This window comes from Chenopodium album, chromosome 18, assembly GCF_948465745.1.
Source record: "Chenopodium album chromosome 18, dcCheAlbu1.1, whole genome shotgun sequence".
In the NCBI taxonomy this organism is placed as follows: Eukaryota; Viridiplantae; Streptophyta; class Magnoliopsida; order Caryophyllales; family Amaranthaceae; genus Chenopodium; species Chenopodium album.
The window spans coordinates 939,367-960,678 of NC_137851.1; the positions used below are offsets into that span (position 1 = coordinate 939,367).

General features: G+C 35.8%; 3 protein-coding genes across 4 annotated transcripts; 2 read left to right on the forward strand and 1 right to left on the reverse strand.

The window, feature by feature from the left end:
• Nucleotides 1–300: 300 nt before the first annotated feature.
• Nucleotides 301–3,480, forward strand: LOC145592568 (uncharacterized). Of its 2 annotated transcripts, none has more exons than XM_081649067.1 (5): nucleotides 301–942; nucleotides 1,336–1,485; nucleotides 1,845–1,934; nucleotides 2,013–2,602; nucleotides 2,694–3,480. In XM_081649067.1, exons 1-5 carry the CDS (start codon nucleotides 312–314, stop codon nucleotides 3,384–3,386), a joined length of 2,154 nt encoding a protein of 717 aa, XP_081505193.1. In that variant the 5' UTR covers nucleotides 301–311; the 3' UTR covers nucleotides 3,387–3,480. The 2 variants fall into 2 exon arrangements, with proteins under 2 accessions (XP_081505193.1, XP_081505195.1); XM_081649069.1 differs by having other exon boundaries at nucleotides 1,845–1,925.
• A 130-nt stretch (nucleotides 3,481–3,610) lies between these two features.
• LOC145592569 (vesicle-associated membrane protein 711-like) lies at nucleotides 3,611–7,393 on the reverse strand. The gene is made up of 5 exons (XM_081649070.1): nucleotides 6,987–7,393; nucleotides 6,231–6,421; nucleotides 5,865–6,028; nucleotides 4,942–5,096; nucleotides 3,611–3,916 (listed from the first exon to the last, which is right to left on the reverse strand). Exons 1-4 carry the CDS (start codon nucleotides 7,201–7,203, stop codon nucleotides 5,006–5,008), a joined length of 663 nt encoding a protein of 220 aa, XP_081505196.1. The 5' UTR covers nucleotides 7,204–7,393; the 3' UTR covers nucleotides 3,611–3,916; nucleotides 4,942–5,005.
• A 2,632-nt stretch (nucleotides 7,394–10,025) lies between these two features.
• Nucleotides 10,026–18,849, forward strand: LOC145591101 (protein transport protein SEC24 A-like). The gene is made up of 14 exons (XM_081647497.1): nucleotides 10,026–10,298; nucleotides 10,788–11,898; nucleotides 11,993–12,131; nucleotides 12,590–12,780; nucleotides 13,450–13,557; nucleotides 13,667–13,870; nucleotides 14,025–14,256; nucleotides 14,594–14,743; nucleotides 14,853–15,009; nucleotides 15,309–15,436; nucleotides 15,554–15,876; nucleotides 15,970–16,155; nucleotides 17,167–17,413; nucleotides 18,383–18,849. The coding sequence occupies exons 2-13, from the start codon at nucleotides 10,846–10,848 to the stop codon at nucleotides 17,395–17,397; spliced, it is 3,102 nt and encodes a 1,033-aa protein (XP_081503623.1). The 5' UTR covers nucleotides 10,026–10,298; nucleotides 10,788–10,845; the 3' UTR covers nucleotides 17,398–17,413; nucleotides 18,383–18,849.
• The last annotated feature ends 2,463 nt before the right edge of the window (nucleotides 18,850–21,312 follow it).

The window sequence follows — 21,312 nt, forward strand, 5'->3', positions numbered from 1 at the left end:
TTTTACCTCCAACTTGAATCACCTAAAAACTCCAAGTAAATTTGAGAGATATGCCTAGTTGAAGTTGACCCATCCAATGCTTTCTTGCTTAAAACAAGTAATTCATCCCCTTACCTATTCCAAGCCACGATTGATTCTCAAGTCATATTCCAACAGATGGGAAATAGAATTTAAACATATTTTTTCAAAAAGTAAAATTCCTTTTCTAGCACTTACAAAGATTTTATTTTTGACCCTGCAAAAATGCTATTCAGTGTGAAGTTGGTTGCCTATAAATTAACTCCATAGCTTGAGGTTTGATCAGTTGCCCCATGTCCTTCCTTCCCTCTTCCAAATTCCAATCTCCTTGGCCTATCGTCATGGAGGTTGAAGCTCGACGCCAAAAGGCCCAAAACAATAAGCTAATGGCAGATATAGTGCACGCACTTAACCAAACTAAGAATGACCCTAGTAAGAATGACCGTGTCATAGAGCTTTGCAATAAGACTAGAGCTGGTCCGTTGTATCATATGACCTTACACAAATCAACTGTGCTTCATATGGCATGTTTCCTTAAAAATTTTAAGTTAGCAGATAAACTCTTGGATATAGTTTTTGATAATGATTCGTCAATTGATGAGCTCTTTGAAAAACTATCTACACCACAGAATGCTTGGGGATGCACCATACTCCACGACGCAGCCACCTCCAACAAAGGAATTCCATTTATTGAGAAGCTGTTGAACAAAGTACCTAAACTGCTAGAGGTAAGTAATCATTGGGGCGAGTCTCCTCTCCTTGAGGCTATCCGCTATGGCCGGAGACGTATGTACTTCCATCTTGTCAATGAAGTCAACAAGTATTGTGAATCAAAAGGTTTAACAACGAAAGAACGCCTCTGCTTCTTAAAACGCAATGATAACCTCACCATTCTTCACACAGCTATCCTCACAAGACAATTCGGTAAGTTTGAAAGTTTCTTAAAGATTGATAATCTATTCTTTTGAGTTTTGATGCGCCCTGTGTACCAAGCTGTGGTGGAAACTCCCCTTGTGACTTTAAAGTCACGAGTTGGAGCCCCACCAACTACATTAGCTTGTGAGTAGGGGGGTTCCCTTATCTCCCCTGTACTTTCAAGCGTTGACATACGGAGCTAGGCTGGCTTAACATTCATATTTAAAAAAAAAAAAAAAAAGTACGAATGTTACGATCTTTATATGTAGGATTTGTTCAAATAGTATTAATAGGTTCCAATCAATTATGGAATAATCAAGCCTTAACTCCATAAGTGAGGTCGGCTACAAATAGTATTTACATGTTCCGAGGCTTTAAAATTTTGTAAATCGTAATTTACAGATGTGGCGCTTGATATAACTGAGAGATACCCAGAGCTATATCATGAACAAGATCCTCATAAAATGACTGCTCTACAAATGCTTGCGCGAAGTCCGACAGCTTTCAAAAGTGGAACTGCATTAGGACCTCTGCAGAAGCTTGTCTACTCAAGTATGTAAAGCTTTTGCACTGTCTTCACATTTTTCTTTTTATTAGCGAATCATTTTGCAGCATACTATAGAGTGATGGACTGATTAAACATCTTAACTATCCAATATTCCATATTGTCGCAAGAATGTCATCCTTGGTCTTAAAGAATCTACCGCCTTCTTCACCTGCATTGTGGTAAAGTATTGAAGAATATATAGCCTTATGAGCTCAATATATACAGAGTGTCTGTTTTATTAGATCAGAAAATATTTAGCTCATCTGATCTATGGCCTCAGTTAATACTCTGTAGTTCATTATTTTGGTAGTGACCTTTTCATTTGTATTACCTTTGAAATGTTTGCTGTTTTTTTTTTTCCCAGTTGTTTCAACTGATGAAAAAGAGTTACAAGACACAACTACAGAAGTTGGCATGATCCAAAGAGCCATTAATTCCACAATAGGTAGAACCTGTAAGTACAAGATTTGTAAGCTATGTACAAGTCTATAATATACTTCATATTTGCTCATTGGTAACTTGATTGTGTTAGGGTGCATATGTCCCATGATAGAAGAGGTCAGAAAGCTGAAGAAGGGCAACGAGGATGCGCTAAAGCTTGCCAAGAAGTTGATTGAAGAAGATACTTCCTGGGAGAACACATATATGCCACTAGACAATGAGGCAACTGCTCCTAATATACGTCAAACCCAATCCACTGATAATACAAAGTCATCAAACGAAAATCCTCAAAAAGGCGACGATGAAGCTCCATTGCTTTTGGCAGCTAGAAAAGGTTGTATTGAGATTGTCGAAGAGATACTGGAGGTGTACCCCCAGGCAGTGGACTACTTAAATCATAATCAAGAAAATTTGTTCCATGTTGCAATCAAGAGTCGCAACCTAGAAATTATTCTCAAAATTGTTAATGAGAAAAACCTTTCAAGGAGGGGCCAATTAACAGCCATAGACAAAGACTTCAACACGATAATGCACAAGGTTGGTTACCAGCCATCCATCCTAGGAAAAGATAGTAAGAATGAAAAGAAAAGTTCAACAGAGTTGACCACCGCAGAAGTTCTTATGGACACAAGGATCAAAACTCCAATCCATCAATTGTCTGATGAATTGAAATTATTAGAGGTAATTATCATATTTATATGTTACTGTTCATATAAATATTATTGTGTGTTCATTCTATGGGGTTTTATGATATGTCTATGCGTATACGCAGAAATTGGAAAGTCTTTGTCCAAATTACCTGATCAATCACCGGAATAAGGAGAATTTGACTGCTCAGGAACTGTTTGCCAAGAGAAACGCAGACCTTCGTGAGAAGGCCAAAGAGTTTCTGAAGCAAACTGCAGAGCACTGTACAGTGGTAACCATTCTGATAGCCACAGTTGCCTTCGCTGCAGCGTATACAGTACCAGGAGGTCCAGATGAACGTACAGGGCTCCCAGTTCTCCTTGGGCAACCTTTATTCCTAGTATTCACAGTAACTGACGTGCTCTCTCTTGGATTCGGATTAACAGCGGTGGTAATTTTTCTCACCATACTCACCTCCCAATTTCGAATGAAAGACTTCCAAAGAACTCTTCCTCAAAGACTGCTACTTGGCTTGACCCTCCTCTTCCTCTCAGTATCAATGATGATGGTATCCTTCGCGGCAACTATAATTCTCACCATTAATACCAAGCAGCATTGGACCAAGATTGCACTATACATAGTTGCTTTCTTTCCTGTAGTAATCTTTATGCTATCCTACATTCCTTTCTACAAGGAACTTCTTCAAATTTTAAATTACTGCATTGTGAGGATTGGTAGGTCGCTTCCTAAGCCTAGGCGCACTGAAAATCCTAAGCCTAGGCGCACAGAAAATCCTAAAGAAAAAGATTCTTCACTCCACAAGATCGTGTGCCATTGATCCTCAAACAGTATGATTTCTGCAGTGTGGTGCCGTTCAGCTTGCTCAGTTCAGAGTTTCGTAATTTTTAGTATCAGAGTGTTGTTATTACCATTTGCCTTTGTATAATTACCTCATTATCTACTATTACTGTCCACTACTGTCATAAACATGGTCGTAGATCGTGTTTAGTTCTTCCATCTTTGGCTATAATTCTTATAGCATATTGTACTATTAACGCAATATTGTACAATGAATAAACAGCAACATTATGTATAAATGTATGATAAAAGGTTATCATGTTGTGCGATTCTACATCTTCAGGCTTCAGCTCTATCTTCCAAAAGTTTTATTTTTTCCCAAATCGTTTCATTACTTTATTTTCAATATATATAAATAGTACTTTATCATAGTAATCAACCAGCAAATTTGACTCAAACCTGAAAAACAAATTTTGCCGCGTGAAGTGTACCGGCGTTTGTCGACGCCGCCGTATACTCTGCCAGTACCACCATTCCCCGAGCTACCATCCCGTTTAATATCTTCATTTTCTGAAATAAAAAATAAATAAATAAAAGGTTGAATTTTTGTGAAATGAGAAGATTTAATTGATTGAAGACATTGTAGTTTGATTTGGTTAAGTGGGGTTAGTGCGAAAGTGAAGAAATTGATGAGATTTGCAAGGGAAGAACAGAGGTGAGAGTGGGAAATTTGATTTGGAGGTGTTTAAGGGTGATTGAAGGAGACATGTATATGGTGTTAGCTGGTGATTTACTTGTAGTCTTATGCCAAAGAGAGTCTAGTCTTGGGAAGGATGGCAATAATGATGTGTACCTTTGGGACAACAGAGATTGCTAGTTTGCTACCGTACCATTAATTTCAAGGTCTTTAAGCATGTCATAGCACAACATCGTGGGAGAAAGTTGAGGATCTGAGTGTTTTTTGTTATTTGTTGGTCATAACTATGCTACTGTGGTTCATATATCAAAGGCTCCTAGTTGTCAAAAGAATGCTATATACTTTATTGATGATGAATCAAGAGTATATTGGGGTGCTTCATATGGAACTGAAGTCCGTGGGCAAGATATGGGTATGTTTGACATGGCATCCGGAGAAATGAGATCATTTTATTTAGGTGGTGATAAAATTTCCAAGTACTAAATTGGTTTATGCCCAATTTTTAGAAATTTAGGTTTTACTTGTTTTTGTACTTATCTGTTCCTTTTCGATTAGACGATTAGATTATGCTTTATCTTTGTTCCAGTGGTTAAACCATTAAATAATACCCTTGTAATTAGAGGTGTCAAAACAGACTCAACCTAAAAAAAAAACCTTTTGTTTCAGAAAATGGTATGAAGGAGTCTAGGGTGAGTAATACTCAAAACAAATTCAAAGGACATAAGACCAAAAGGACAATTCTTTTCTTCCTCATTAAGATTCAAGATCCAAAATACAAAGAATCTCCTATTTATCTATAATATTGAACAAAAGACAAAAATATTGTACAGATAACACCATATTGATCCAGATTAGATCAACTACTACGAAAGATCACAAAGAGAAAGAAAGCAGATACCTCATGTTCCACTGAGCTACAAGTGTGCAGCCGACCACCATGATCATGAATGACTTGTCCGTCCTCACTTCAGACAGCTAGGTAGTGCAAGTCCATGGCAGATGAATGCAAGCACAGCATATATGATGATCAGGAGAATGAATACCAGAACAACTCTGCAAGATCGAGCAATGCATGAGATAAGGATTTCTATTGATACTAAGAAACCTCTGAAATGGAGCATGCATTGGTCCAATTTATGTATTGTTCTAGAATAATTCTAAGAAGCATATTAATCATGCAACTGCCTGAGCCCCACAGTATGTATCAGATTCAGTCCATTCAAAACATTGTATCATTTCTTGATCGTCACACAATTTCCTTTAGCAAAGAGGAATATGACCGAAAAAACAAATATAGCTGAAGGGCAGGATATCACTAATAAACACTAGAAACAAAAACAGGGACAAGTCGATCATAGGACTTAAATTTCACTTAAGCAGCTCCATGAATCCATGATTCTTAAGCAGCTCCATGAATCCATGATTTTATAATCCAAATCTAATAACAGAACAGCAAAGCATGAACAGCATCACCTAGTGAGTGAAAAGTCACGGATAGAATAAAAGGGCAATACATACTCTCTCTGTTCCAAAATGATAGGCCACATAATTTGGGGTCATTATAAGAAATTGATTGACTATCCTTCACTATTGTGATTTTAGGACGTAGGGGTAGCTAAGTTATCTTTAAAAGAATCATCCAATAAAACATTTGAGCATGAGTGCTCCCCCCCCCCCCCCCACAACCCCTCTTCCCCACAACCCCCTTTCTCTCTCTTAGAGTAGAAGTAAAAAAATGGAAGCAAGAAAATTCAAAGCTCAAAATGAATAAGATAGCGCCCGGATCTAAAAAAAAAGGGAGAGATAGATTTGAGTACATACATGATTTTAACATTTTTCCACCACACATTGCTTCTAAAACGACGAGCCTGCTTTCTGAACCGAAAAGTGTTTCCTTGCAAGTTTGCAGTTTTATCAACCAACAGCTCCAAACGATCACCTCTATCTAGCACTTTATCAATGTTCTCAACCATAACATTCCTCACCTAAATAAACAGGTGATTATGTACAAATCAAGTCAATAAAACACATTAAAAAGCAGTATATATGACAGGGCATCAAATGAATGTCAAAGAAATTGAATAACCAACCATTTGTCTCCAGGTAGAGAACTAGAGATTCATTTGTAGTAAACCTGATATTCTTGTATACACCATTGATGAATTAAAATAGCAGACTGGAACTAACCTGATCCATTTCACCTCTTAAACGATTAATTCTGTCAGCATTTGGATCACTTGAATAGTAGTCCATTTGCTGGTTCAGAACCCTTGAGAATTCGTCATTCATAGCGTACGCTTGGGCTGTCAGTACTGCACGTCCATAAGTCTTCACAAATCTTTGATGTATGTCTTCAAGAAATGCAAATGGTATTCTACCTGAACACATCCAAATTATAAGAGAAGTACTAAGCTAAATGAACTGAAGGAATTAGATAACTTACCATTATCTCTAGCACAACAATAAGAGGCAAAAAAACAAGATTAACTCTAGCTTTCCATTATATAAACTCTTTCATACGAGTATACTCACATGATTGACCTGAACACCTAGTACATTTCACTTCTCCAAGATACAACAAACATGACAATGAAAAGAGTTTTATTTCTCCCAATTCATCTCAATACTATATTTTCAACAGTATAAACAAAATTATCCTATCAATTACATATCATGAGTTTTTATATAGAATACTCCAGCTCACTAATCATAGTAATCAACCAGCAAATTCAAACCTTAAGAACAAAATTTCCCAAATTTCAACTCAAATATCCATTAATTAAACATAATCATCGATCCCAAAGATTAAACACACCAAAAAAACTCAAACTTTAGCTTAAGTATACTATCAATTGAAAACATAAAATCAATAACCAGAAATGAATTCAACAAAAACTCCGAAAATTTAAGAAATTACAGACGAAGAGAGAGAAAGAAGCATACGGCCAAGGGAGTCGTCGGCCATACAAAGAACAGAAAGACCATCAGAGCGTTTAAGGTGGAAGATGTAACGATCTTGAGAGTATGACACGTGGGTATCGTTATTCCCAGGAGTTTTATCCAGAATTTGCCGCGCAATTGTGCCGGCGTTTGTCGACGCCGCCGTATACTCCGCCAGTATCACCGTTCCCCGAGCAACCATCCCGTACAATATCCCCATTTTCTGAATTAAAAAAAAAAAAGGTTGGATTTTTGGGAAATGAGAAGGTTTAATTGATAATTGAAGACATGGGTGTTTGATTTGTTTAAGTGAGATTAATGAAAAAGAGAAGAAATTGATGAAATTTGCAAGGGATGAACAGAGGAAGGAGTGGGAAAATTGATTTGGGGGTGTTTTGATTGGAAAAAAATCTGGGGGTTTAGGGGTTTTGGGTGATTTTAGGGGGTTACACGGTTAGTTGACAGTTGACGAATTTGGATGCTAACAGGTGGTAATAAAACTAAAGAGTACGTACGAGTACCACGAGTACTTCAGGTTTCAGCTATGCTAGGTAGGGGTGTCAAAAAATATTCAATCTGTTCTATCCGATCTGAAACTACGATGATTCGATCTAAAATTTCAGGTACACGATCCAGTTTTAGGATTTTGGATATTTCGGATCAGATTTTAGGAAAATTTAAAATTTCGATTCAGATATGGATCGGAATTTATCCGAAAGTTCAACGACCCGACACGAAATCTTGTGATCCGATTCAAAAACCCGATTATTGTGATATTGTGAGTCAAACTTGAATGAAATTAAAAAAATAATAATACTACGTATTAACTTTCAAGACATTTTAATGAATAACATTTTTGAAAAAAAATTAAAACATTAATCTTATATTAAATTTAAAAAAAAGGAAATTAAATCAAGTTATAAACTATATTGTACACAGTGATGCGCAACTGCACACGCATAAAATGAGACCTAAGGTATGGAAAACTAACACCAACAATCTCAATTACGGTCGATTTCCTTTAAAAGATCTCAACTATTAATTAACTCAAGGCAATCCTAACTTTAAGGGGGGTCCTTTTCAAAACGATGTCTAACATATTTTTAAGCGGTTTGACCGATTAATAACGCCACGTATCTTGATTTTGTTAGGCGTAATTAAAAACATTAACTCTCTATCACTCTAAACATCCACATTTACACCATCTTTATGTTACTTATACTACCTCCGCTTTTTATTAGTTGCAACTTTGGAATATTTTATATCTCACAAATAATACCCCGAATTTAATTTGCAACTAAAAAAAATCGGAGGTAGTACTTTTTTCTATAAAACGAACTACTAAAAAAGACAATTTTAATTGCTTTATTCGGTCATAAAAAACTAGGTACTGTCTTAAGAAGGACATCCCCAAAGTTCATAATGTCATGAATTGATCAATAGTTGGGACCCTTTAAAGAAAAATGTCCATAGTTGGGATTCTGGTAACCTACATATAAGAATTTGTGTTTGCTTTATTTTTATTTATCGAATTGTTACAAAGTAGCTCAACCTAATTGGTTCAAAACTAGCTTAGGTCAGAATAATTATGTTTTAGCCACTGGTTCGGTACAAAAAGTTCAATTGTCATGAAATAAGTTTTACTGGCCTAGCCCAAACTGAAATTATAGGGGGTAGGTTACTTCGTTAGTGTTACAGGGGTTACTTTGTTCTACCGCAAGCTGTCATTTTGTGTGGCCAGCTGCACATAAAACGCGATAAAAACAAATATTAGTGAGTAAGAATATAGGAAATCTTCCTTACCTACAAGAACCAATTTTTGGGGTTTTGGACACACAAACGATGAATTCATTTTGTTTTCACAATTCTCCTTATTCTAATCAATCACAATCCTAAGTCCTAACCATGTTTATAAACACACGTTCTATTTTAAGATTTTAACCATTTAACTTCACATGGATGCAAATACATTTGTATCAAAAAACAAAATATGGGATGCAAATACATATGGAGTAATTTATAAACTTTCTCCAAAATTCATATTTCAAATAAATAGGGATCATCGCTTATACGAGTAGTGAAATTTTCGTAATAATGCAACAATGTAGATGAGATTCGATCTCAAATAGTTGGCACTACAAATTAAATAAATTAACAATCTTGACATACACGTACTATCATTTAATTCGTATATACAAACCCAACATGCTTCATATTTTCATATTAATAACAGATTATATATATATAAAAAAAAAAGAAAAAAAAGTTTTACTTAGAATTTTCAAATTTTCATTATTCTTTTATAATTAGTAACAACTTGTAAGACCCTCTTATATTCACCTTATTTTTGTCGAATTATTTATTTATTTATTTTTTCTTAGTGAATTGAAATTAATTTTGCCGAACTACTGAATTTAATTTTGCCGATTAAAATGTAAATTTATTGATTCACTGTCAGGTCATGTTCTTTTCACCTTAATTGAAATTAATTTTATAGATTATTTATTAGGTCATGTTCACTTCACCTATTTTTTATTGAACTGAAATTATTTATATTAAACTGAAATTGTTTTGCTGAATTAAAATTTATTTTATTGAATTGAATATACTACGTATATATATTTTTTTGAATAATAATTGAACTGAAATTAATTTTACTAAATAAGGGTCTGTTCTCTTCAGCTTAATTTCAGTTCAGTTTAGTTCACCTCTAATCAGTTTATTTCAATTCAGTTAGTTCAGTTCAGTTTTTAGTTCCTAATTTTTTTTCCTCTCATAAAATATTCAGTTCAGCTCCAATCAGTTCAATTCAGCTCCATTCAGTTCAATTTAATTCAGTTCAGTTCAATTCGTTCAGCTCAGTTTAGTAAATTAAAATAGGCTCTAAATTATTTTTAGTGAAAAAAAAATACGGGTACTATGCCTATACATATACAGTACATATTAGTACTCCGTATTAGTATAGAATTTCTGTAACAAATACTCATATTATGAGACGGGAGGAATATTAAATGTAAATGAATATGAATATATGAACTCTGTCTCACGACCTGTATTCAATTAACACCCTTGGAATTTCTCTTGATTCATCCCACCATAAGCAAGGTGGGCAACTCAGCAACTTTCATTCTCTCTCTTCTCTCTTACCAATTAGCAGCCCTAGAAATTTTTCTCACTTGTTCATCACTTTGCGTTTCAATTTCGATGATCTCAATGTTGATTCAGTGACCAATTCAGGTGTTTCCAGATCTCAATCACTAATCGATCAACAATTGCCAATTTTCCTGCTTTTCCTTCAATTTTCAGTATTTCCAGGTAAATTTTATTGTCAATTGCAATTCTGTTGATTGAATTCATTACTTTTCTGTTGTTATTAATTGGAAATTTAGCTGTTATGAGATTAATTTTAGGTTAGATTTTGAAATTATAGGCGTGATCTTAATTTTGGTTTTCCTCTTTTAGATCTAATTCACGTTTTTGCTGTTCATCTCCCCTCAGTTGAAGCGTACTCTGAATCCTCCATTGTCAAATATCTTGCTTTCTCTTCAATTTTGATGATTTAAAATTAATTATGTTATCAACTGCAATGTCGTTTAATAAAATTTTTCTCTTTTCTGTTGCTAATTGATTGAAAAATTAGTTGTTAAGAGATTAATTTTAGGTTAGATTTTGAATTGTGATAAGGGATTTTGTTAGATGATGACTAGGGTTTGGTTTTTTTATGTTTGTAAGAATTTTGATTGTGTGAATTTACATGGAAGACTATGTTGTTGATGTAGTTAGTGTTGTTCGATTTCGGATCAGGTTGATTGATCTCGTAGGAGTGTAGTTCGTGGAAGGGGGAAGGAAGTGAGGGAATAAGATGGCAACTGGAAATCCAGGTCGTCCTAATGTCCCAGGTCCACCACCTGTTAATAGTCCCTTTGCAGCAGCTGCTCCCCCCTCTACGAGTCCCTTTTTATCGTCCGGTCCTGTGGCCGGTAGACCAGATGGCCCTGGTATTAGACCTCCCCCTCCCTCAGCTCCATCCAATGGAGTGCCGTTTGCATCACCTGGCCCCATGGCTGGACCTCCAGTCCCTGGATTTAGGCCTCCACCACCTGTTGGTTTTACTGATCAAACTAGACCTGCTCCTCCTGGACCACCACCGTCACATGCTCCACCCACATCAAATCAACAGCAATTTTCAGCTCCGCAATATTCAGGGCGTCCAACAAATCCTCCTATACGTTCACCTCCTGTTGGACCGCCTAACATGGCCACTCCTATGGTACCTAATATGCCGCCACCTATCCAACATCCTGGTGTTCCAGCTCCAACTCCACCCCTTACTTTCCGCCCCAATTCCCAAGCTCGTCCTGTCCAAATGACACCTCCTCCTCAACCTTATGCTCAGGCACCTCCTCAGCCCTACGGTCAGGCACCTCCTCAGCCCTACGGTCAGGCGCCTCCTCAACCCTATGCCCAGGCACCTCCTCAACCTTATGCTCAGGCTCCGCCTTCCCATATGGCAGCTCCTCCGCAACCTTATGCTCAGGCTCCACTATTATCATCTCCCGCTCACTTTGCACAGCAGCCTGCCTTTGGCCAGCCTCCCTCACAACCTGGTATGCCAATGCAACAACACTTATCTGCTCCTCCAACAAGTACTATGCAGGGTTTAGTAGAGGATTTCAGCTCTCTGTCACTGGGCACTGTTCCTGGATCAATGGATCCTGGGCTTGATTTTAAAGCATTGCCACGGCCGCTGGAGGGGGATGTGGAGCCAACTGTCTACAGTGAGATGACACTGAATTGTAGCCCTAAATACATGCGCCTTACTACTAGTGCTATACCAAATTCTCATTCACTTGCATCAAGGTGGCATTTACCACTTGGAGCTGTTGTATCTCCACTTGCCGAAGCTTCTGAAGGGGTTAGTATCTATGCTGATAGTTCTATTTCAAGTTTTAAATTTCAGATACTGTGCTTGCTATATGCTTAACATGGAATTCCCTATCTGTTTTTAGGAGGAAGTGCCCATATTAAATTTTGGTTCGGCAGGTATTATTCGCTGTAGAAGATGTCGCACATATGTAAATCCTTATGTTACATTCACAGATGGTGGAAGAAAGTGGCGTTGTAACATGTGCGCCCTGCTTAATGATGGTAAGACAACTATAGGATTGCTATTTCCACAATTTTTATAGTGCTGTGCCCTGGCTTATATCTTGATTCCTCTCTAGTTGCACTGTTGACCTTCACGATTCTTTCTTTCTTTTTCTTTTTTCTAAAAAAATAGGGCCTTTTTAGGTTGCAAATATTTTTCTTAAACTGATATTGAATGCTCTTTCCTTATGTTCTTAGTATTTGTGCTTTAGCAATTTTTTTTTTTTTTTTTTTTTTTTTTTGAATTACTTATGATATTGTTGATCATTATACCATGGGGCAAAACATATTTGTTTTATATTGGGAGAAATCTCTTTCAATTGTGTTATTCTTGTGTGGAGCACTTGCTTTTACAGTCAGTGAATAGATCAATAGTTTCATGCACATATGTTCCTTCAAGATTGTGCTACCAGACCTTGCCAAGAGATTGATGCTAGCATTTTGCTATTTTTGTGTAGTCCCTGGTGATTACGTTGCCCCCCTAGATGCCACTGGCAGAAGAGTTGATGCAGATCAACGCCCTGAACTTATCAGAGGCAGTGTTGAATTTGTTGCACCAACTGAATACATGGTTCGAGCACCTATGCCACCTCTCTACTTTTTCCTCATCGATGTGTCAGTTTCAGCAGTTAGGAGTGGTATGCTCGAGGTAAACAGATAGATCTATAGAAATAGCTATTTTTCGATTTGCCTTGCATGCTTCATAATGTTATATCTCTTTCCTGGTCATTTAATGATTTTGTTGTTTGTTGTTGATTTTCGTCGTCATTTGCCTTTTCCTTTCTGTACATCTGCCTCTTATAAATTGTTAATTATTTCAATTATTAGTCTTCGGTGTCAATGAAGAAAAGAATTAAATGTGATGAAGTTTGATAGTGAAGCAGCAGCATTCAGGGTTTTTTATGAAGTTAATGAATGACTTGCTTGGTTGTTGGAAATTCTGGCTAAAATATAGTATATTGAAAATTAAGGCCCATTTCTTTTGTTTGAAATGACATTGGGACAACAGTTTAGGGATTTGATCAATTTAAAAAGTGGATTGCCATGGTGGATTATGTTTTCATGGTGATTGCACAAGATGCCCTAAAAGAGAGGGGATCAGAAACATTAATTCAGATATAAATGAAGGACAGAAGGGGAGGGGGATAAAAGGGATGATACAATGGACTTGTCTTTTAACGCGTGTGCTGTTTCTCATGCTTAACCAAATATCTTGCAAAATTTTCATATCTACCTATCAAAGAAAATGAAACTTTTGTTCTGCAATTTCCTATACTTGCAACTGTGGTCTATGAGTTGATGTGTCTGTATCTTGCAGATTGTTGCTCAGACTATTAAGTCTTGTCTTGATGAACTACCTGGGTCCCCTCGAACACAAATCGGTTTCATAACATTTGATAGTACCATACACTTCTACAACATGAAGGTAAGTAGATGTTAAATAGTGATTTAAGCTCTGAAAAAGGTTCTTTTTTTTTTTATTTTTTTTTTTCAATCGTACTTTTTGCTAATTCTTGCCTTCCTACTGTTGCCAGTCTACTTTGACACAACCACAAATGATGGTTGTCTCAGATGTGGATGATATATTTGTCCCATTACCAGATGATCTCCTTGTGAACCTTTCTGAGTCAAGAAATGTTGTGGAGTCGTTCCTAGATAGCTTACCTTCCATGTTTCAAGACACTATGAATGTAGAATCTGCTTTTGGTCCAGCTCTAAAAGCTGCATACATGGTCATGGTATGCTGTTCTGTTTTTACTTCAATAATTCGTTTCTCTCATATGAAAAATTCTATGCTCTTCCCAAGGGAGTGATTTGTCCATTTTTTTATTACTAGTACTTTTTTTTTTCTTGTACTGTATTGTTACATGATCAAAATTTACTTGCTTACAGAATCAACTTGGGGGTAAGTTGCTGATATTCCAAAATACACTGCCCTCTATTGGAGTTGGCCGGTTGAGATTACGAGGTGAAGACCCTCGGGTATATGGAACTGATAAAGAAGCTTCCTTGAGAGTACCCGAAGATCCATTTTATAAACAAATGGCGGCTGATTGTACAAAGTACCAGATAGGAGTTAATGTTTATGCGTTTAGTGACAAGTACACAGATATAGCTTCATTAGGTATGAGTTGCTCTCGATTGCGAACATAAATGTGTCATTGAATTTAGTTTGTTCCCCTAAAATGCCATGTAGCTTTTAATGTCTATATTTCTACTCTTAACATTAATGTATAGAAAACAACACACATATGCCTCTTTATTTACTAAACTGCATAATAATAGCTTATCGAAATATGAAATCGTTTATGATATTCTTCTTCTGTTTCTATTTTCTCTTTTTTTTTGAAATTTAACTTTGTTTCATTTGATGTCACGGGAATGTTTCCTTGAAAATGAAATCAATAATCAGCATGATAGATAAGTTGTATGTGAAAGCTAACTTCTCACCTCCCCTGTAGGAACACTTTCCAAGTACACTGGTGGTCAAGTGTACTACTATCCCAATTTCAAGTCAACTGTGCATGGAGACAAATTGAGACATGAGTTGGCTAGAGATCTCACAAGAGAGACTGCTTGGGAGGCTGTTATGCGCATAAGATGTGGCAAAGGCCAGTTTAAATTTTATAATTTTACATGCCTTGTCAATTCCTGTGTACTTATATAATTTTTTCTGATCTTTGACTTGATATTCATAATCTGATTATAATCTTATTGCAGGTGTAAAGTTCAATTCTTATCATGGCAACTTCATGTTGAGGTCTACAGATTTGATAGCGCTTCCTGCTGTGGATTGTGATAAAGCTTTTGCCATGCAATTAGGCCTAGAAGAGACATTACTGACGACTCAGACCGTGTACTTCCAAGTTGCATTATTGTATCCTTCATTCTTTCAATCTGTGGATTTAGATGTTTTCTGTCAACTTTTATGGGTGTGTGTTTTGCCGATTGTGAGCACATTTTGGAAACGGGTTTTTTCTTCTTATATAAATGAAATCAACTCTAGCAGCCTGGCTGATGCCACCATTATGGAAGTAGTGTTTTCACATCTTATACTTGGAAACTCTGCATATTAAGGCTTCAGTGTGCATCTTGTGTCTGTGTTGTTAGGAGTGGGGATTTGGGTTGGGTTGGGTTGTTAGGGATAATGGTGTTATTTTCCTTGACAAGTTTTAGATATACTGCATCATGTGGAGAAAGACGCATTAGAGTACACACAGCTGCTGCACCAGTGGTTGCTGATCTGGGAGAGATGTATCGAAGAGCTGATACTGGTGCTATTGTTTCAGTGCTTGGACGGCTAGGTACAGTAAAATGCTTTTTTTTTTTTCTTTCTCTGTGTTCCTAATTGCGTAATAAACATTGAAGATGTATTAATTTTCCTGGGGTAAAATTTGCTAAACATGAATTTTTCTTCGCAGCAATTGAGAAAACTTTATCCAGTAAGCTGGAAGATGCACGATCTTATGTGCAAATGAAGATTGTCAAGTCCCTCAAAGAATATCGTAATCTGTATGCAGTACAGCATCGGTTGGCTGGAAGGATGATCTATCCAGAATCATTGAAGTATTTGGCTTTGTATGGTTTAGCACTTTGTAAGTCAATGCCTCTTCGTGGAGGGCATGCAGATGCTCAACTAGATGAGCGCTGTGCAGTTGGGTCAATAATGATGACTTTGCCTGTTAAAAGTCTGTTAAAGTTCTTGTATCCCAGCTTGATTCGCGTGGATGAGTTTCTATTAAAGGTATTTTCAGGCAATTTGCAGACATTAGAAAATTGCATAATGCAGTTGATATGGTCAAATATCTAAGCCTTCCAATTTGTGTATTTTCTATAGGCATCTTCTCCAGCCGCCGACCTCAAGGATGTTGAAAAACGTGTACCTCTGACAGCGGAAAGCTTGGATCCTCGAGTACTTTATATATTTGATGATGGTTTACGCCTTGTTATTTGGATTGGCAGAATGTTTCCTCCAGATTTGGCTGCGAGTTTGAATATAGATTTTGCTTCTGATCTTTCACAGGTACTTTCTTGTACTATTGCTTAGTTCTGTTGTGTCCGGCAAACTACTCTGTTGAATTGTTTTTGATGTTTTAGTCTCATTTGTGCTTGATGTTCGTAGTTAGCATAGAATTGTGTATGATGTTTTGAGTTAACGAACAACGAACCTAAAAGATTGAAATAGACAATGCAAAGTTTTCATATAATGTTCTATTTAACTCCTGGTCGGCCTGGATACGTCCTGGTGTTCTGCATGGCTAGTTAAGTCTTAACACTTTTAAACCAACTACAATGTGTGCACACATAGTTGTTAATTTTCACGTGCTTCATTAAACGAGATCAGGTTAAAATTAGAAGTGAAAATAATTTCAGAAGTGATAATGGTATGCTACAAGTATGTAGCCATGCTGATGACTTTGACTGAGGTATGCGAAGCCTCTATAGAGAAGTTCTTGGGAATTTGTGTGAGTGTTGGGTGAGTGCCCATTATTTAATTAAGTTATACTGATTTCACTCATGAAGATGGCTAAAAAATATTTAAGTCAAATTAACCCATTTGATTCAAGTGGGTGTGATTGGCAAGATCTATCTTTACCTAGGTTTAAAAATCAGGGTTTTGAATTGATTAGTGGATGTGGATAAGGATTAAGGATGCTGCCTCAAATTGCCGGATTTAATTTAAAACGATTCAAAAGAAATAGATTCTGAGTTTTTTGTGTGTTGTCCCTTCAATTATTTACCATCAAATGTTGGAACCATGAGAAGATTTGACCAACTTTGTCAATTGTTATACAGTAGCCTTTATCCCCGATAGTTTGGGCTAAATTACTTTTTGTGGTGTATACTGGTTGGCTGGTTGCTCTGTTGTAACTTGTAGGCACTTGACTTTGTGGTGTGGATCTATGTTTCTGTCAATGGCTCTTTGAATTTGTCGCTTGAATTGAAAATTTTATGCTGTTGTGTTGCTAGTTGTAATCTGTTGATAGTTATTATAATCCAGAACTAATTAAACATTGATGGCCTTTCATATCAGGTTAACCTTAATGAGAGTGACAATGCAATGTCAAAGAGGTTAATGGGGCTAATTAAGAAGCTGAGAGAGAGTGATCCTGCTTACTATCAGCTTTGTCATCTTGTAAGGCAAGGTGAACAGCCCAAAGAAGGGTTTTACCTTCTGTCAAATCTTATCGAGGATCAGACGGCTGGGTCAAGTGGCTATTTAGACTGGATTGCACAAATTCACCGGCAGGTCCAGCAAAATTAACAAGCAGATATGTAAGGTTTGTGTGGCTAAGTTACATTAACTTGTATATTTTACTTTATACATTGATATGATATTTTCTTGGTGGGTGTAACATTTATATGCTCATCTGATGTCTACCTGCCTACCTGGTGCAAATTACATCCTATACTCAAAGCATGATACGCATTATGCCCCCAAAAGAACATACAATTTGAAACAAAAGAATTTACATCATCAGCTTCAATGGCACATTAATTCATAATAGAAGAAAATAAAAGAGCATGAAGTTTGGTATTATTAAAGAAATTTAACAGGGAGCATAAGCTGTGTATTATCTACAAACTTATGCCTGTTTCTTTTCTAACCCCATTTCAATATACTTCCTCTGTTTTCTTTTACTTGCATCAGAGCCTTTAGACAGTTATAGGAGGTGATTAGTGAAGGTAAACGAACGATTTTTGCAAACAATATTAACTGTAGGATTAGAGAAGGGTTGAATACCACGTGTAAAAATTATCTTGATTAATTTTGGTCATTTATATTATATAATCCCGACCTCAAAGTGTGTGCCGCAAAGTTGTGTTGCAAGTATTTAAAAACGAAGGAAGTACTTCACAACTAGGGAAATGTGGTTTCAGAATAGCTTTAGCAGCATGTATTGACTGTAAACTTTAGTACTGTTGTTAGTTACTAATTTACTGTGTATATGTTTTGGGGATTGAAACTTAATCTATATCATATTGGGTAGGCATATGAAATTATGAATAGCTTTAGTAGGATTTGATATTGTGCAGTCCCATGGGGTTGATCCAATTTTTAGATTTGATTGGGTTTTGTCAATTATGTATTACGGTGCAACCGTGCAACGCATGATGGGATTTATCTTCTTCACTTACTTTTCCTCTTCCAACTTTCCAAGCCCATCTCCCTTGTTCCAAAAGCACAAGGAAAAGCAGGCAAATTTTTGTTAAATTTTGGTTTCTGAACCTAAGTTTACTTTTTGTAGGATGTATCATATGACAAGAAGATAGCTTCAACCCTTCAAGAGATCAATTTTGACTGTAGCAAACTGCACATCGTGGTTAATATGTGGGCTCTACGACATGGTCTTGTCTACTTCTCTTGGGCGCGCTGCTACATGCTCCTATCAAAAAAGTTGCTATTGAAAAGAGATGTTATATTGAAGGTACAAGTGACAGCTGAGATTTTGTGAACAAATTCTTTTTTGATTTTTTTTTTTTCTTGTTAATTTATTAGGAAAGTAAACGTTAGTGAGATCATAATTTTCTTTTTTGCAGATTTTATCAGCAAATTTTTCTTTAACATTTTTTTTAGGAAGCATATATAATCCCTATTTTGTGTGATCATTATCTTGTTGGCTTCCTCAACATTTGCCTCTTGTTTTAGAGGGTGTTGAGTTGTGACATACAATAAATGTATAACACTTTTCTCCTTCAAGGCTTTTAACTGGAATTCTTTCGTTATAAAATAAGTCTCGTTTTGTACAATCTCAGTTTTAACAAGAGATTTGTCTACAGAATTGATAGTAACCTATCATCCAATTCCCCCATGAATTTGGTGGCATGACATAGAGCCACCACGCCGTACTGTGGGCCGTGACTTGCCAATCGGCCGGTAGAGTTACAGATTTAAATTAATGCATTGATGAGACCATGACATAAAAGCTAGCTCAAAGCTCTTAGAATAAGTGGACCTCCTTTGCATTTGCAATTATTGAAGCATATGTACACCAGAACTTGACAAATGCTCAAAACAACACTAAGGGTCTCGTTCATGTCTTCTTTTTTGCAAATTTAAGCTTCGGAACTTGTCGTTTTACAAGCTGGCATTCCATTCATACATTGTTACTCCGTGACTCTCTTATCACATACGGAGTAATATTATATACATCAATCATATTGTCAATCTCATCAGAGAGTGAGGGATAGATTAAGTGGTTATAGCTTACCTCTCGATTTTAGATGATTTTGGGATCGATTCACAATTACTCACCCTTGTGGCTCTCTAAACACCCATCAAATTTTATCCGATAAAAAAAATGTTACTAATAACATCAATTTAGTAACCCCTAACTGAGTGAGTAGCCCTTATATCATAACAAAGTAATCCTCATAATGGTTGGTCACACCGTGTGGCCAATCACACGGTGAAAGAAATAGCATGGTATAAATTCTACTACATCATTTCCGTATTGGAAAACGCTTTTGTTATTGACTAGGAATAGTTGAGATGCATTGCCTCACCTAAGTATGAACATTCTCACACCAAGTGGTTAAGATCTTTTATACCTTTCTCATCTTTGTTTTAGTAAGAATATTGTTTTATCATGTTATGTGTTTAAAGTGAGAGTGAAGGATAGCTGGTGGTTAGAGCTTTCCTTATGATTTCAATTAAGAGATCTATGATCGATTAAAAATTGTGTTTAAAGTGATAATGTGAGACACTAATTGAGAATTTTTTGAGAAAGAGTACGTGGGGGCGTTCTCATGAAATACTCAGTAGAACCCTTTTTTGCTTGCTTAACTATGCTACTAAGGTATTATGTATCAACCCCTAACAAGAAGTAAACTGATTTGATGCAACAAGTTTGCGTGCGTGTCATTCTGCATGATGATATAAAGCAAGAATAATACGTAGTACATTTTGACTGCTAACTTGTCTAAATGTTTTCGTCTTTGATTCTCATTATTGCTCATTACATACCTTTTACTCTATAAGGTGATAATATAAATCGATAAACTATCATAAACGCCTAAATGACATTAAAAATATGATATATATATACTTTGTATAAGTTTATTGTTAGAACTTAAATTAAAGTTGTTTCCACGTTAAGCCATAAGTTATGTACTTTTAATAGTGAACGAGTTATATAATTGTATAAATCTTGTCGAGTGGCTCAAGCCATCCAGGGATTTTTCATTCATCAAGACTAGTCATCTTAAAATATCATTAGTATCAATCAAACATCGTATTATTGGACTTGTGCACAAAGTGGGTTCCATACTTTTTATATGCATCAATCATCTAGTAGGTTTGAGAATAGAGACCAACTTGAGCAATTGTGTGTGGAATAGATAGTTTCTATTCACTCGTGATCTTTATCAATTCGTAGTATTTTTCTTTAGATATTTTAACAGATATTTTGAGTTCATTCATTGAATTTTAGCACCCATGTAATTCTTAACATCACAAAATCTTTGCTACTCTGGCCCTCCATTTTATTCCGCAAATTATTGTGGATGTCCAATATTAATTATTTTTAATTCTTAATATATACGGAGTACTATAAATGATTCTACAATATATCAAGATACGTGTTTTATATATATATGTATATATATATGTATCACACACGTATGGGACAAGAGTTGAGAGTATAATATTTTCATTGACATTTACATTATTTGGGGTAGATATAACGGAAAATTTAGGTATATTTGCTTAAATAATTTGAAACTAAAGGACTATTTTTAAAATAATACACAATTTTTTATGTACACTTGGTGCACAAAAATAGCTTTGAGTGCACCATGCACCCTATTAAACTTCAAATGTTTTTAAAATATAAATGTACATTTTGTTTACGTAGTAGACTTCCTTGGGTTATTTTTTTTGTTAAAACCATATGAAATCATGAAAAACTTTCAACAATGAATGAAATATATTCCACATTTCCACCTTTGTATGTATAGTATAACATCTTTCCAAAATAAAAAAGCTAAAAACTCATCAATTATGGATAAAGAGATTGTCGTTTGTGGTTGGAGCCCTTGGAGAAATATTTAAAAAATAGAACATTAGAACATGTGACTATATCACTTACTAAGTTACTACAGTACTTATTACAATAAGCATTATGCAACTTTATGGACACAAAATTAGGTATATATTGTAATAATAATGAGTTTGATA

Bases quoted from the DNA above. Each gene is read 5' to 3' on its own strand.
- LOC145592569 (XM_081649070.1), bottom strand. From the start codon at position 7,203: ATGGGGATATTGTACGGGATGGTTGCTCGGGGAACGGTGATACTGGCG. The intron at 6,029-6,230 runs GTTAGTTCCAGT...CTGTTTATTTAG, and splicing joins TAAGAGGTGAAATGGATCAG to GTGAGGAATGTTATGGTTGA. The intron at 5,097-5,864 runs GTATGTACTCAA...TCGATCTTGCAG, and splicing joins TGGAAAAATGTTAAAATCAT to AGTTGTTCTGGTATTCATTC.
- LOC145592568 (XM_081649067.1), top strand. From the start codon at position 312: ATGTCCTTCCTTCCCTCTTCCAAATTCCAATCTCCTTGGCCTATCGTC. The intron at 943-1,335 runs GTAAGTTTGAAA...CGTAATTTACAG, and splicing joins TATCCTCACAAGACAATTCG to ATGTGGCGCTTGATATAACT. The intron at 1,486-1,844 runs GTATGTAAAGCT...TTTTTTTCCCAG, and splicing joins GCAGAAGCTTGTCTACTCAA to TTGTTTCAACTGATGAAAAA.
- LOC145591101 (XM_081647497.1), top strand. From the start codon at position 10,846: ATGGCAACTGGAAATCCAGGTCGTCCTAATGTCCCAGGTCCACCACCT. The intron at 12,132-12,589 runs GTAAGACAACTA...ATTTTTGTGTAG, and splicing joins GTGCGCCCTGCTTAATGATG to TCCCTGGTGATTACGTTGCC. The intron at 15,437-15,553 runs GTACAGTAAAAT...TTTTCTTCGCAG, and splicing joins TTCAGTGCTTGGACGGCTAG to CAATTGAGAAAACTTTATCC.